The sequence below is a fragment of the Serinus canaria genome, chromosome 3, assembly GCF_022539315.1.
Source record: "Serinus canaria isolate serCan28SL12 chromosome 3, serCan2020, whole genome shotgun sequence".
Lineage (NCBI taxonomy): Eukaryota > Metazoa > Chordata > Aves > Passeriformes > Fringillidae > Serinus > Serinus canaria.
The window spans coordinates 82,450,303-82,463,905 of NC_066316.1; the positions used below are offsets into that span (position 1 = coordinate 82,450,303).

Sequence of the window (13,603 nt, forward strand, 5' to 3'; positions counted from 1 at the left end):
TTCTGTTTATGAATGCTTCTATTTTTTTCTGGGCAATTTTAATTTAAAATGTAAAAAGTAACAACTGTGCTTGCAGAATGAGAGCTCCTTATACTATTTGTTCTTTTTACACCGCTATTGAATTTTTATCAATATTACATGTTTATTTTAAAGTTATGTTATTTTTCTTGGACAGTGTGCAGCATGGTCATGTTTCTAATTTTTCCCTATTTCATTCAAATTGTTTTCTAGAAAAAGATGGTATAAGCTGAAACTTTGTTTATATAGGTGCTTGTGGTTTCTGTTTTAGATTGTGGTGCCAGGCAACACTCGTGATGTGATTCTGGAGCGCTTGACTCCTGACACTGCTTACTCAATAAATGTTATAGCTCTGTATGCAGATGGAGAGGGAAATCCAAGCCAAGCACAGGGAAGAACATGTAAGAGACATTACTTGTGTTGTGAAATATACATCAAAACTGGTGTGTGAAGAATGCATAAAATGAATTACAATTACAAGTTATGTAAGCTATTTAGTGCAACTCTGAATTAATGCATCTGAATTATGCCTGCAGCAATTATAGGCCTCTGTGACAGGGAAGTTTTGCTATGCTGTCTGTCAATTGTGGTACTTGAATAATTAGCAATGTAATTTGCAATTGGGAAATAAGCTTAATTTGAATATGTAAGAGTTAAAAGGTTCTTTTCAAAATCAAATTACAAGTGAATAACAATTTATATTTTGTAAAAAAAAAATAACCTATTAAGATGGGTAGAATTAGTTGTCAATAGTAAAATGGGCTTCATGTTTGGTGTCTGACATAGTAATTGTAGGTGTTGGCCTCCCCAGCTGTTTGTTTTTTGCTGCAGAGACCTAAACACCAAAATCTCCTTGTTACAACTTATCTCATAGGATCTTCATTGGGTTATGCTTAGATTCTTTAAAATTCACACTAGAAGTAACATGAACAGAACCTGTTCACAACAATAATTTTGCTTCTTCTATGTTTTCCCTGTAAAATCCCTATATTCATCTAAAACTTGAAGATGTGACAGGCTATAGTTATACTTGTCTGCAGGAGTTTGAGAAGGAGAATGTGTGTAGATGCTCACTTTGCACATCTGGATGTTCTCTCCCTTCTGTACTGCTCCAGTTTGGCTCTCTTTCTATTTAAGATCTTCAGGCACTGCTGCATGATCATTGACTTGTGTATTTATGTATTCAGAGTTTCAGGAAGGGTCCTTGACTTTGGCTTCAGGGCAAAATTTGAATTGATGAAGGTGACACTGATCTAGAGATATCATGGCATGTAAAACCTGTATTTTCATTCTTCAGTGCCTCGCAGTGGTCCAAGGAATGTGAGAGTATTTGATGAGACAACAAATAGCCTTTCTGTACAATGGGACCATGCTGATGGGCCAGTTCAGCAGTACAGAATCATTTATTCACCCACTGTGGGAGACCCTATTGATGAATATGTAAGTTCTGTAATTCCTTAGTAAGCACTGAGATGTTTTCAGTCAATTCTTTAAGCTACAGAGAAAACAAGACATGTTCATGTAGTACAGTGTGCAGGCTCTGTGGGTTTTCTGGTCATTGCTGTCAACGTTAGGAAGCCATGGTTTATATAAAACAGGGTTTTTTTTCCCATGAAGCTGCAGAAAATACATGCCTTCTTGAACAAATATGTGTGTGAAATAATGTTAAATATGTGAGTCACATATTAGTCAGAAGATTCTGAACAGAATCTGCTTCCTGGCATTTCACTGAAGTGTAATGGATTGAATAGCCATCTATTACTTCATACTGTATTCATTTCAAAGTCAGTGTTCTAGGATACAGAATAAACATAAGTCTGCATTTCATAAATTGAAGAGAATTGACAGAGTCTAATAAGACAGCAATGGTTACTTTGATTCAGCATCTAACTTGCAGTTCTAAGTTTCAGTATGAATTGTGTGTTTCATTTCCTGCACCTTAATGATAGCACAAGTTATTCTGAAGTTTATAAAATTCACAGCATATTTATAACAAAGCTAAGCTCAGATCCTATAGAGGACAATGGCAGAATTCCTGCCAACTGCCACCAGCCAAAATGACATTTTTATTGCTTTTATATTACTGTACAGCACATGCTGAAAATTCACTGTTTGAAAATTCCCTACTGGACTCATTAATCTGGACACACATATTGTCAACACACATATCTTCATTGCAGAAAAGATTGGACAATCCATAAATCCAGCAAGTCTCAAACAACTGAAAATTTTAATCAAGTATACATAGCAAGTACTGACTGGCATGCACTTTGAGAGAGATATCTCAAGTTACTTCCCTTAGTTTCAGTGCTTTATATCTTCCTTATGGAGCAGGATCACTTTTGGGTTTATACATACATTTTCATTAGAAGGGAGCAAAAGTGCATGGCTGCATAAGGAAGTTAAGATTGAGTGATGCACAAATAGGGACATTTTTATATGTCAATATATTTAGAGCTGCCTTCTCAGAATAATTTGTTTCTGCCAAGAAAAAACCCCACATCATTATGTCTTCTATATTTCTATGAGGGAAGAGTACTGAAATCTTGGTGGAGAACTGCAGCATCTCAGTCTGATGTGAGTGTTGGGACTGAAGAATCAATTGATTCACGTTTTTGTAATAGCCACAGTATTTTGTAATTCAATAATACTGATAATTGTTTATAGGCTATAACCCTTAAGGTATCCTGAATGACTTTTTCTATGATGGACAGAAAACATAGTGTGCCAAATGTCAGAACAAATTTTTGTTTCTAGCTACTGTCACTACTGATCAATTGCAAGAATGTGAATGTGTTTACCTCTGTTTCTTTTGTATTCTAGACAACAGTTCCTGGCATAAGGAATAATGTGATACTACAACCACTACAATCAGATACGCCATATAAAATTACTGTTGTTGCTGTGTACGAAGATGGAGATGGTGGACAACTGACTGGAAATGGAAGAACTGGTAATTATAGTTTTCATATAGTTTTCAAATTATAGTTTGATTATTCTTTTTAAAATTTAAGACATATTCCTTGAACACTTCAACCTTGTAAAGGTTTCATTAAGTTAATTATGTCCTTGATGTGATTGTTACCTGCAAAGTAACAATCTGCATTTCTAAAAATAGAAAAACAATTACTGGCCTAATTAGAATGGGGTTTTTTCTTTCTTTTTAGTTGGCCTGCTTCCTCCTCAAAATATGTATATAACTGATGAATGGTATACACGCTTCAGAGTTTCCTGGGATCCTTCACCATCCCCTGTTCTTGGGTATAAAATTGTATACAAGCCTGTGGGTAAGAAAACTTGTTCATTCTGAGTTACCACTCTCAGAACATTGAGTAGTTAATAGCAGACCAGAGTAGAAATCATATGTATCATTTTGTGTTAAAGGATCTATTTATTTCCTCTGTTTACCAATTTTCATGAAAACTTTAGTCTTATGATTAGTATTCTATAATAAACACAAACTATCAATCGCAGTTTCAGACATTCAATTACAGGGATTGAATTGTATAGTCACTGCATTAAACTTTATGCAGTGACTTGATTTGTTTTTAGCCTCTTTAATACCTCTTGTCCTTCTAAGGCTATGAACTGGTGTGTATGAGAGGATATTAGACAGGTATTTGGGTATTAATGTCCAGCAGAACTTTTGTTTTATGTGGCCTTCAAACAATATACATATCTTTCTAGAAGCTGATCACAAACACAATAGTTGGTAAATCTATGTGTATGTTCTGTTTGCAACATTGTAATATGCTAAAATTTAAGAAATTGATAGGCTTTGTTTTAGAAAAAATGAGGTTCACATTTACTGACGTGTGAGAGACAGAATAGTTTTGTAGCTCATGTAATCATGATTCTTTCTTTCTCTGTTCTTAATGCTTTCTTGATTCAAGGGTCAAATGAGCCCAGGGAGTTTTTTGTGGGAGAAGTGACTTCCTACATTTTGCATAATCTGTCTCCCAGTACTACTTATGATGTGAATGTTTATGCCCAATATGATTCTGGAATGAGCATACCTTTGACAGATCAAGGCACTACATGTAAGTCAGAACAATTTTGTTGTAGTCATGCTAGATACATATGTTGGTATGAGATAATGTTGATTAAGAGAAGATTTTGATGGCTGTTTGCTAGGAAGCCTGAGCATCCTTTCATGGAGAAAACTTGTCATCTGCCCATGAGGTAGATCTTAAAAACATTGATCTTGGAAAGAGTAATGAAAATATATTTTAAAGTAATGACTTGATGAAATAAAATTTTCTAGTCTATTTCCTAAAATTTTGTTAAGCTATACTTGGAGTCAATCTTTACCTGTCTCCAGGGTACTACAGAATCTAACCATGTTACTAAGCAGGTCTAGGCTTTTTGATACTTTGCTTTTACCTCATAGGAACTTCCAGTGATTTTGATGATGGCCTCAGCTAAGAAACTTCTAAAAATTTCTTAAATTATGATGAATTAAGTAAATCTTTTCATGCTGCTATATATATGAGTCAGATTTATTTTTGGAAGCTTCTTATTTTGTAAAGAAATCAACTTCATGTGAAAATCATAAAATAGGCAGTTACTCATTATGGGATCTTGGGCCTTTGCAAATAGCTAGATGGGGATCTGTAGGGTGTAAAATAAAGATATTTGACTAGAACTACTCTTTCTTTCTGCAAGTGTTTTTAAAAATCAAGTTCCAATCCAGCTCTGCTAATATAATATTCATTTCACCCCTTATATACTATTTTCCAGAGAAAAAAATTCTCTCTCTTTTTACAGTATATTTGAATGTCACTGACCTAAAAAGTTACAAAGTGGGTTGGGATACGCTCTGTATCCGGTGGTCACCTCATCGGTCAGCAACATCCTACAGACTGAAGCTAAACCCAACTGATGGTAAGTGTGTTCTGTTTTTTGCATTTTCTAGAAACATAATTGCCTTATGTCAGTGACAGCACCAGCCATAATGATACATGTGGTTGATTTATAAAGCTCTGAACATAACCTGTTTTTCTTGAGTGGTAAAAAAGCTGCAAAGAGGGAGTACTGCTTATTGTCAAGTGGACTACATCTACCAGTGGCCTTGTTTCACATGTGGGCTGCAATTGTACTTTCCAGTGTGCTCCAGGGTTCATAATCACCTCACAATTTTGGTCTAGAAAGGTTGTTATGGGACAAGAATAAGAGTGCTGTCCAAATCTCCTCTTAAGAAGTTTCTTCATTTCTACACTTATGCATATATACGTTAGAAGGGAAGTAATAGGTTCTAACTTTCTTTCTGTTGGGCTTTTTTTTTGGCAGGTTCCAGAGGACAGGAAATCACAATTCGTGGGTCAGAAACAAGCCATTGTTTTACTGGCCTCTCACCAGACACAGAGTACAATGCTACAGTCTTTGTTCAGACCCCTAACCTTGAGGGACCTCCAGTCTCTATGAGGGAGCATACAGGTGGGTAACATACTGTGAACTTTAAGTTTTAACTATAGAATTCGTCTTGTTTCAGCTGTAGAATAAAATAATTTTTTTTTTCAGTCCTCAAACCTACAGAGGCACCAACTCCACCACCTACACCTCCTCCACCTCCCACAATCCCTCCAGCTCGGGATGGTATGTTTATTTCTAGAATTATTCAATATTTTTGTGTAATTGCTGTACTTTTTCATAGTTTACCTCCATTTTTTATAACTTTAAGTGGATTTAAAACTAGCTCAGCCTTTTAGGGAAATGAAGATTGAGACCTTTCCTAATGCCATCCCTTTGTTCCAGAGCTTTGCTAGACTTCAGCATTTCCTGGTTTAGAACAGCAAGATGCAAACCTTTGGGGAAAAAATTATTGATATTCTGCAGCTCTGCAGAAAGTCTATGAGATTATCCGCTCTCAGCAGACAATTCATGTTTTATGGTAGCTGATCAGGAAAAATAAGTAATTTACAACATTTACATTTTATTCTTGGACTCTCACATTTCTTGGCATTTTCTTTGATATATTTTAATAAATGTTTTTGTGTAGAGCATAAGTCATGGGCCAGGTTGAATGTGTGGTAGTAGACATTTGCTGAATATTTGTCATTCTTGAATTTTCAAATTTTGAAGCAATATTTATTTCATGGTGATATGGTTGATGTATTTTAAGTGTTCCTTTTCTTGAACTTTCAGTATGCAGAGGTGCCAAAGCAGACATAGTATTCTTGACTGATGCTTCCTGGAGTATTGGTGATGATAATTTCAACAAAGTAGTGAAATTTGTGTTTAGTACAGTAGGAGCCTTTGATTTAATCAATCCTGCTGGCATCCAGGTGGGTTTGCTGCTCCCATTGGGTACACTTTGGAGGGAAATTGAAGATTAACTGAATTGTTACTTTCTTTCAGAATGCTGTCATTTTTCATATTAGATTGCTTTAAAAGACATGTATATGGGTATGCATGCCTATTATTTATTAAATGTATTTGGCATTTTGTAAATACAAGGGAAATCCAGTCTATTTTGAGATGTTAATCTTCTAAAGTACAAGAGTTACAGTTTGTGGGAATCCTCAAGGTAGATAAACTGGGAAGATGTATGGTCAATTTTATATTTTTATTTCTTTGTATATGGCATCAACAATGGGCACACTGCTTAGTTTTTATATTGTAGGTTTTGTCTCTGTCATATCAGAAATCAGTTTTAGCGAGTTTCTGACTTCTGATTGAGGGCTACATTTTAAATTCTCAGTGTAAAAGATGAGTCCTGTGCCTGCAGGGTCCAGCTGGCTTGCCATTGCTGAGCTCCCTAGAATCCCACTGCACTAAATAGCAAAATGCCTTTGAAAAAGGCACTTGCAGAAGCCTTTTCATGCTGTGCTAAGGTGGGTCCACTCCACAGTGGGCACAGTAAAGTATGAAAAGGTCCTCTTAATGAATTAGTGCATTTTGAGAGAGTAAACAGAAACAGCTAATGAGGGATGGACTTTCAGGAGTTCTGGACTGCTCACAGTTATGTCAAAGTAACTTCCTGTAAGGCTTCTTATCATAATCATTGCACCATTATCACTTTTCTTCTACTTGTAGGAAGCTGGATGAAATCAATGTCTAGGTTCCCACAACCACTTCTCTTTCACTAGATGAAATGAGGTCTGAGAGAGTTTATTACATGGTATTTCTGGTTGCAGAGAGCTGCAGGTGCAATGCATTTTCTTTGGTTAGAAGGCTGACAGGATATTTACATTGTTAAAGTTCTGCTTTTCATCTTCTAGGCATATTTTTAGTCATTTGATTCCCTGTCTTTGAATCTCTAGACTTTTAAAGGAAAAGATACTCCTTAAAGTCACTGTGTCAGACAATCTTTATCCTTCTTAGCTCTAATCTATACTGGATAGTTTTCCTGTTCATTTGTTTTTTGTTTCATATATTTTTCTTTCTAATATATATGGAAGCAGAGAAGACAATACAGGTGACAGATACATACTAACACCAATGTTTAGTAAAATAATGAACTCACAAAGCCCTTGAGATGTAGCAATCTCAGGTTTTTAATTGAAAATTAATAATTTAAAAGGGTAACTTTACTAAAACAATGTGAATATATACATACAGAAATATTATATTTAGCATTAAAATAGTATGCTATAATATTGCAATTTTACAGAATATTAAAAGGAGAAAAAAAAGATTATTTAGGAATAAATTTTCAGTGATTGTATTTAAGTATTTAAGGCAGGAGAGTATACACTTATGTGTGTATTCAACTTTATTGACATTCTATTGATAAATTCTTTTTTAATCCATAAAAAACAAGCTGGAAGAAGTTTAGATACTGTACATCTGCTCAGAAGTAGAGAATAAGCATATATGCCTCACCATAGTAATAGCAAGAATTTGAGCATATGCATTTAAGGCCATATTACATTTTGTACACAGAAGAGAAAGAAAGGAAAAAGGAAAGAAGGAAAAAAAGAAAAAATAGTTGTGTACACATTGCTGTGATATCTATATATAGAAATATGTATGTGTGTGCATAGTCAGACATATTTGGAAAAGAATTTTTGATTACTTAAGACTTATTAATATACAAATTTACATATTTCAATGGAGAGAGTTGGCCTGAATTTGGAGGTATGAGACTGAACACTGTGTTGTTATATTCCATTTCAGGTTTCGTTTGTGCAGTACAGTGATGAGGCAAAATCTGAATTTAAACTGAATACATTTGATGACAAAGCCCAGGCCCTGGGAGCTCTTCAAAACATTCAGTACAGAGGAGGAAACACAAGGACAGGTAATTCTGGGCTGTAATTATATTTATTTAAGATAAAATATTTTCAGAAAATGTGTAGTTATCCTAATATTGCATGGCTGGAGAAGTAGGTTTTTCTGTTGTGTTTTAGCTCTGTGGCTGCTGCCCTTATGAAGTAAAAGAATTTTTCTCTTGTGTATAATATGGATGATTCCTTGTTTATTGTACACTTCACAGGCAAAGCCCTAACATTTATCAAAGAAAAGGTTTTGACTTGGGAGAGTGGCATGAGGCGAGGTGTTCCCAAGGTACTTGTTGTTGTCACAGATGGTCGGTCTCAGGATGAGGTGAGGAAAGCAGCGACAGTCATACAGCACTCTGGTAAGAAATTCACAGCACCTGACTGTTTAATTTCTGTAGTGCTTCAATTATCTGGGAATCATTTATTCATCCTTTATGGACTTGGAAATGTATTCTGAGTATTTAGGAAAACCTCAGAACTATTCAAAGAATTTGTGCTCTCTGGACCTAGACTTACATTTTCTTTCTTAAGCCTTCTCTCTGGGGAAGGATGCAGCTTCCTAAAGATTTCATATGCATATCATTTCAAAGACATAGCTTTTGGTTACTTCTTCCTCTTTTTGATGTTTGGACCCGAGAAATCACTGGGACATGTACTCCATAGTAGTGCTTATGTTTTAATGGGCCTGATTTCCTGAGGTTTTTTTTTATCTGGTATAAACCAGTGCCTCTCCAGTTTAGGTATCTGTTTGTGAAGGAGCTGGGTCTGAATGGACTCCTCTGTTGCCCTTTGAGCTAAGAAGCACTTCCTCATCAGATTTGATGATTGTGATTTATGTGAGTGTAGTAATCCGTTCCTGTCCCAGCACTCAGCATTTTGCATTTCAGTGCATGAACCACTTAGTCCTGATTTCTGAGCAGGGAGATGTTGTACATATTTATGGGAACCACATGCATGTAAAGCACAAATGATCATCTTCTCTGTCTCTTTAATCTGGAAGAATTAGTTCTGTCTAGATGGTTTCTCAGTCTCCCTGGAGAATGCTTAACTACCCTACAGGTAGACCTTTGTCTTGCATTTCACCTAAGTCTTTCTTCATGCTAGTGAGATTGCTGTCTTCATTTACCTAGTTAATCAGGAAATAAGTTGATTGCTGTCCACTGTAATGGGCCTTTGTATTTGAAACCTGTTGTCATCTCCTCTTTCTATGTTCTCTTTTCTAGACCAAACGAACCTATTTGTCCGCCAATGTTGTGTTAATCATGTTTTTGAGACCCCTTATCATTTTTAGTTTCCTCTCTACTTGCTTTGTTTTCTACACATATCAAAGCATGCTCAAAGCTGGACAGAGTATGTCAGCCAAAGTTTCACCAGAATTGGCTACAGGGGGATAATTATCTTCTTTTTTGTTACTTTTGTCGTTTGGAATAAATATGAATCCCAGTTTCAGCCTCCAACTGGCTTTTCCAATGTCTGTGCAGTTTCTCTTCAATGGAATTTACATCTGGTGATATGATTGACCTCTATGGTCTGGTTCTTCTCATTTAACTTAAGATACCTGACAACTAAATGTCTAGTCTGAGGTCATTGTGTAGGGTCCTTTTACGACTGGTGAAGAGAGCAACAGATAGGCATCTATAGACAATGACTTTTCCTATCCTGAATTCAGCATGTGAGGGAGCTAAGATGAATTGCATTCTGCATCTGACCATGTCTATCTGGTGATTATAGAGAAAAACTAGACAACTTGGACAGCAGAAGTTGGTGAGGTGAATACCACTCTAAGAAAGAGAAACCGAGAGGCATGAAATGCAAGAGATGGAACAGATAGACACCTGGTTAAGTAATGGTCTGTACAGTTTTTGGCCACAGAACAGATTTAAGATACTGTTGGGTTGAGAGAATTGTATGTTTTGTATTAAAGAGTAAGGAGACTACGTAGCCAAGGCCACATGAGATTGGATAATGTCCCAAGAAAACAATGAAAGAGGAGAAAGTTTTGAAAGAAAGATGCGAAACACCTTTCAGAGATTTGACAGTGTGAAAAGAGATCTGGAATGTGTGCTCATAGGTAGCTCATCACAAGTCAATAATTTGTGCAATATTAACATTAAAAATGTTAATGTATATTTGCAGCATTTCAAGTAATAAGTGTTATTTTTACAGGCTTCAGTGTCTTTGTGGTTGGTGTGGCTGATGTGGATTACAATGAACTGGCCAAGATTGCCAGCAAGCCCAGTGAGCGTCATGTGTTTATTGTTGATGACTTTGATGCCTTTGAGAAGATTCAAGATAACCTTGTCACCTTTGTGTGTGAGACAGCTACCTCAAGTGAGTAAAAGACATCGTATTCCTTTTTCCCAAATTAATATGTTTGCTTATGTACTGCTAAAAGTGAGTGGTGGGTTGACCTTGTCTGGATGCTGGGTGCCCACCAAAGCTGCTCTATTGCTCCCCTTCTCAGCTGAAGAGGGAAGAGAAAATACAATGAAAGGCTCATGGATTGAGATAAGGGCAGAAATAACTGAGCAGTTAATGTCCCAGGCAAAACAGACTCCATGTGGGGAAAAATGAATTTATTATCAATGAAATTGGAGTAGGATAAGGAGAAATAAAACCAAGTATTGAAAACCTTTTCCCTGCCCCTCCCTTCTTCCTGGAGTTAGCTTTACTCCCAGTTTTCTTTATCTCCTCACCCTGGGCACCATAGGACTACAGAGAATGAGAGAGGTGTTCAGTTCATCATTTGTTGTCCCTGCTGCTCTTTCCTCCCCAGGGGAAGTAGTTTTCAAACTCTTCCCCTGCCCCAGTGAGGGTCCCTACCATGGGATTCAGTCTTCCAAGAACTTCTCAACATGGGTCCTTCCCATGGGCTGCAGTTCTTTGTGAACTGCTCCAGTGTGGGTCACAGAATCACCTTGTTAGGATTGGAAGGGAGCTCTGGAGATCTTCCAGTCCAACACCTCTGGTCACCTAGAGCAGGTTACACGGGAACACATACTGATGGATATTGAATTTCTCCAGAGAGGGAGATTCCACAGCCTTCCTGGGCAGCCTGTTCCAGTGCTCTGCCACCCTCAACATAAGAAAGTTCTTCCTCATACCGAGGTGAAGCTTCTTGAGTTTTAGTTTGTGCCTTTACTCCTTTTTCTGTTGCTGGACATTCCTGAAAAGAGTCTGGCCCCATCCTCTTGACATCCACATTTGAGATATTTATATGTATTAATGAGATCCCCTCTCAGTGCTCTCTAGACTAAACAGGCTCACCTGCCTCAGTCTCTCCTCATACGAGAGCTGCTCCAGACCTCTCATTTTCATGCTCTGCTGCTGGAACCTTTCCAGTAGCTCCCAGTCTTTCTTGTACTGAGGAACCCAGAACTGGACACGGCTCTCCAGATGTGGCCTCACTAGGGCTGAGCAGAGGGGCAGGATCACTCCCCTTGACCTGCTGGCCTCTCTTCTTGATGGAATACTGATGGAATGCTGATGGAATACTGCTGGCCTCTCTGGCTGCAAGGGCACTGCCAGCTCATAGTCAGTCTGTTATCCACCAAAACTCCCATGTCCTTTTCAGCAGAACTGCTGTCTAGTAGGTCAGCCTCCAAACTGAATTTGGAGTAATTCCCCTCCATGTGCAGGATGCTGTGTTTGCCCTTGTTGAACTGCATTAGGTCTCTTCCACATGGTGCAGTCTTTCAGGCACAGCCTGCTCCCTTGTAGGTCTCTTATGAGGTCAACAAGTCCTGCCAGGAAACCCATCCTGGCATGGGCTTCTCTCTCTCTGGGATGCCACAGGTCCTGCCAGGAACCTGCTCCAGTATGGGCTTCTCACACTGTCAGTCTCCTTCAGACCTGCTCTGCCCTAGGGTCTTTCAGGAGCTGCTGGCAGACATCTTCTCCTCTGTGGACTTCCACAATCTGCAGAGTGAAAGCCTGCCTTACCATAGTCTTCACCACAGGGAAGACTAGGAATACACTGGAATCTCTGCTCTGGTGCCTGACAGGGTTTCTTCTCTCACACATTCTCATTCCTCTCTCCAGCTGCAGGCTGTTGTGCCGCTCCAGCACACACAACCCCTATCCCCAGCCACTGCCCCTTGTTAAATGTGTTAGCCCCCAGCCACTACCACCACTGCTGAAGGGCTCAGTCTTGGCCAGTGGCAGGTCTGTCTTGGAACCAGATGGAACTGACTGTTGGACACAGGGCAAGCATCTGGCAGCTTCCCACAGAAATCACCCTTGTAGCTCCCCCATTAGCAAAGCCTTGCCATGCAAACCAAATACACTTTGCCATCTTATTTAAGGTACATCAGAAGATATATTCATATTAAAAAGCTAGATTTCAGAATAACTGGATATAGTTCAAGGGAGCAAGTTACTTTTTAAAATATTAAAATGAGTATGGTCGTTTATGTAATCTAATTTTGCATTTCAAAAGTACTACTAGAAGAAAAGAGTAACAGTCACTGGCAACTTTAAAAAGTAGAACGATGCCTAATGTAAACTGCAGGGCACAACAAGTCTCTCATTTACTCCTGCAATAAGTGCTAAAGATGTATAGCTATACTGTGTGATGCTGTTTTAAAATTATCTAAGTAAAGCTCAGTTGTTTATTCAAGTGAAATCCTTCTATGGCAAAAATAAGAAATTCTCAGGCCTGTCATGTGCAACTGCATGTTCCCTGACTGCCTCATCTGCTGGCTCCTGAGGAGCCACATAAATCTGCAGTTATTTCTTGAGAATCTGACAGCTATTATGCGCCTTGACTCATGCCTTAAATATTAATGGAAAGACTGTGTAATTGTCCTGCTTTCTTCTTATGAATTATAATCTTATAATATTTGGGGTTCATTTGTCATTCCATATTGTCATTCCAATTTGTCAGAGTAGAAATACCCTACTAAAAGTGATGAGTAGGGATTTTGACTTTACATCTACCACAGGACACAGTATGACAAATGTAACAAAGACTGTCTCAGAATTCATAATAGCATAGACTTCTTGGTAATAAAACTTTTTGAAATATGCATATGTTCATATCCTGTTAGGCTTAGTAGTTTTGAGTTATATATTGTTTCATATCTTTCAGCTTGTCCCCTTATTTACTTGGAGGGATACACTTCGCCTGGTAAGTAATTGTCTAATATTTTGGCATAGGTTCATTTGTGTCTTTTACAACTCTACAGTGTTCCTTATTTTTTATTTTCTTTTTGGACTTTAAGGTTTCAAGATGCTGGAATCATACAATCTAACAGAGAAGCATTTTGCTTCTGTACAAGGAGTTTCACTGGAATCAGGCTCTTTCCCAAGCTATGTAGCATATAGGCTCCACAAAAATGCCTTTATCAGCCAGCCAATACGGT

The 13,603-nt window shown here is 37.7% G+C and overlaps 1 protein-coding gene across 7 annotated transcripts in view; it reads left to right on the plus strand.

Moving 5' to 3' along the window:
* Positions 1–13,603, plus strand: part of COL12A1 (collagen type XII alpha 1 chain) — a 99,901-nt gene that overhangs the window by 57,885 nt on the left and 28,413 nt on the right. For all 7 annotated transcript variants that reach the window (XM_030235504.2, XM_050972288.1, XM_018919172.3 and 4 more), the window contains 14 exons: positions 290–419; positions 1,316–1,458; positions 2,842–2,971; positions 3,186–3,305; positions 3,912–4,058; positions 4,786–4,902; positions 5,308–5,454; positions 5,539–5,613; positions 6,163–6,302; positions 8,137–8,260; positions 8,456–8,599; positions 10,407–10,571; positions 13,330–13,368; positions 13,463–13,601. In XM_030235504.2, coding sequence (XP_030091364.1) covers positions 290–419; positions 1,316–1,458; positions 2,842–2,971; positions 3,186–3,305; positions 3,912–4,058; positions 4,786–4,902; positions 5,308–5,454; positions 5,539–5,613; positions 6,163–6,302; positions 8,137–8,260; positions 8,456–8,599; positions 10,407–10,571; positions 13,330–13,368; positions 13,463–13,601 — 1,760 coding nt within the window. The remainder of the gene's footprint in view (positions 1–289; positions 420–1,315; positions 1,459–2,841; positions 2,972–3,185; positions 3,306–3,911; positions 4,059–4,785; positions 4,903–5,307; positions 5,455–5,538; positions 5,614–6,162; positions 6,303–8,136; positions 8,261–8,455; positions 8,600–10,406; positions 10,572–13,329; positions 13,369–13,462; positions 13,602–13,603) is intronic.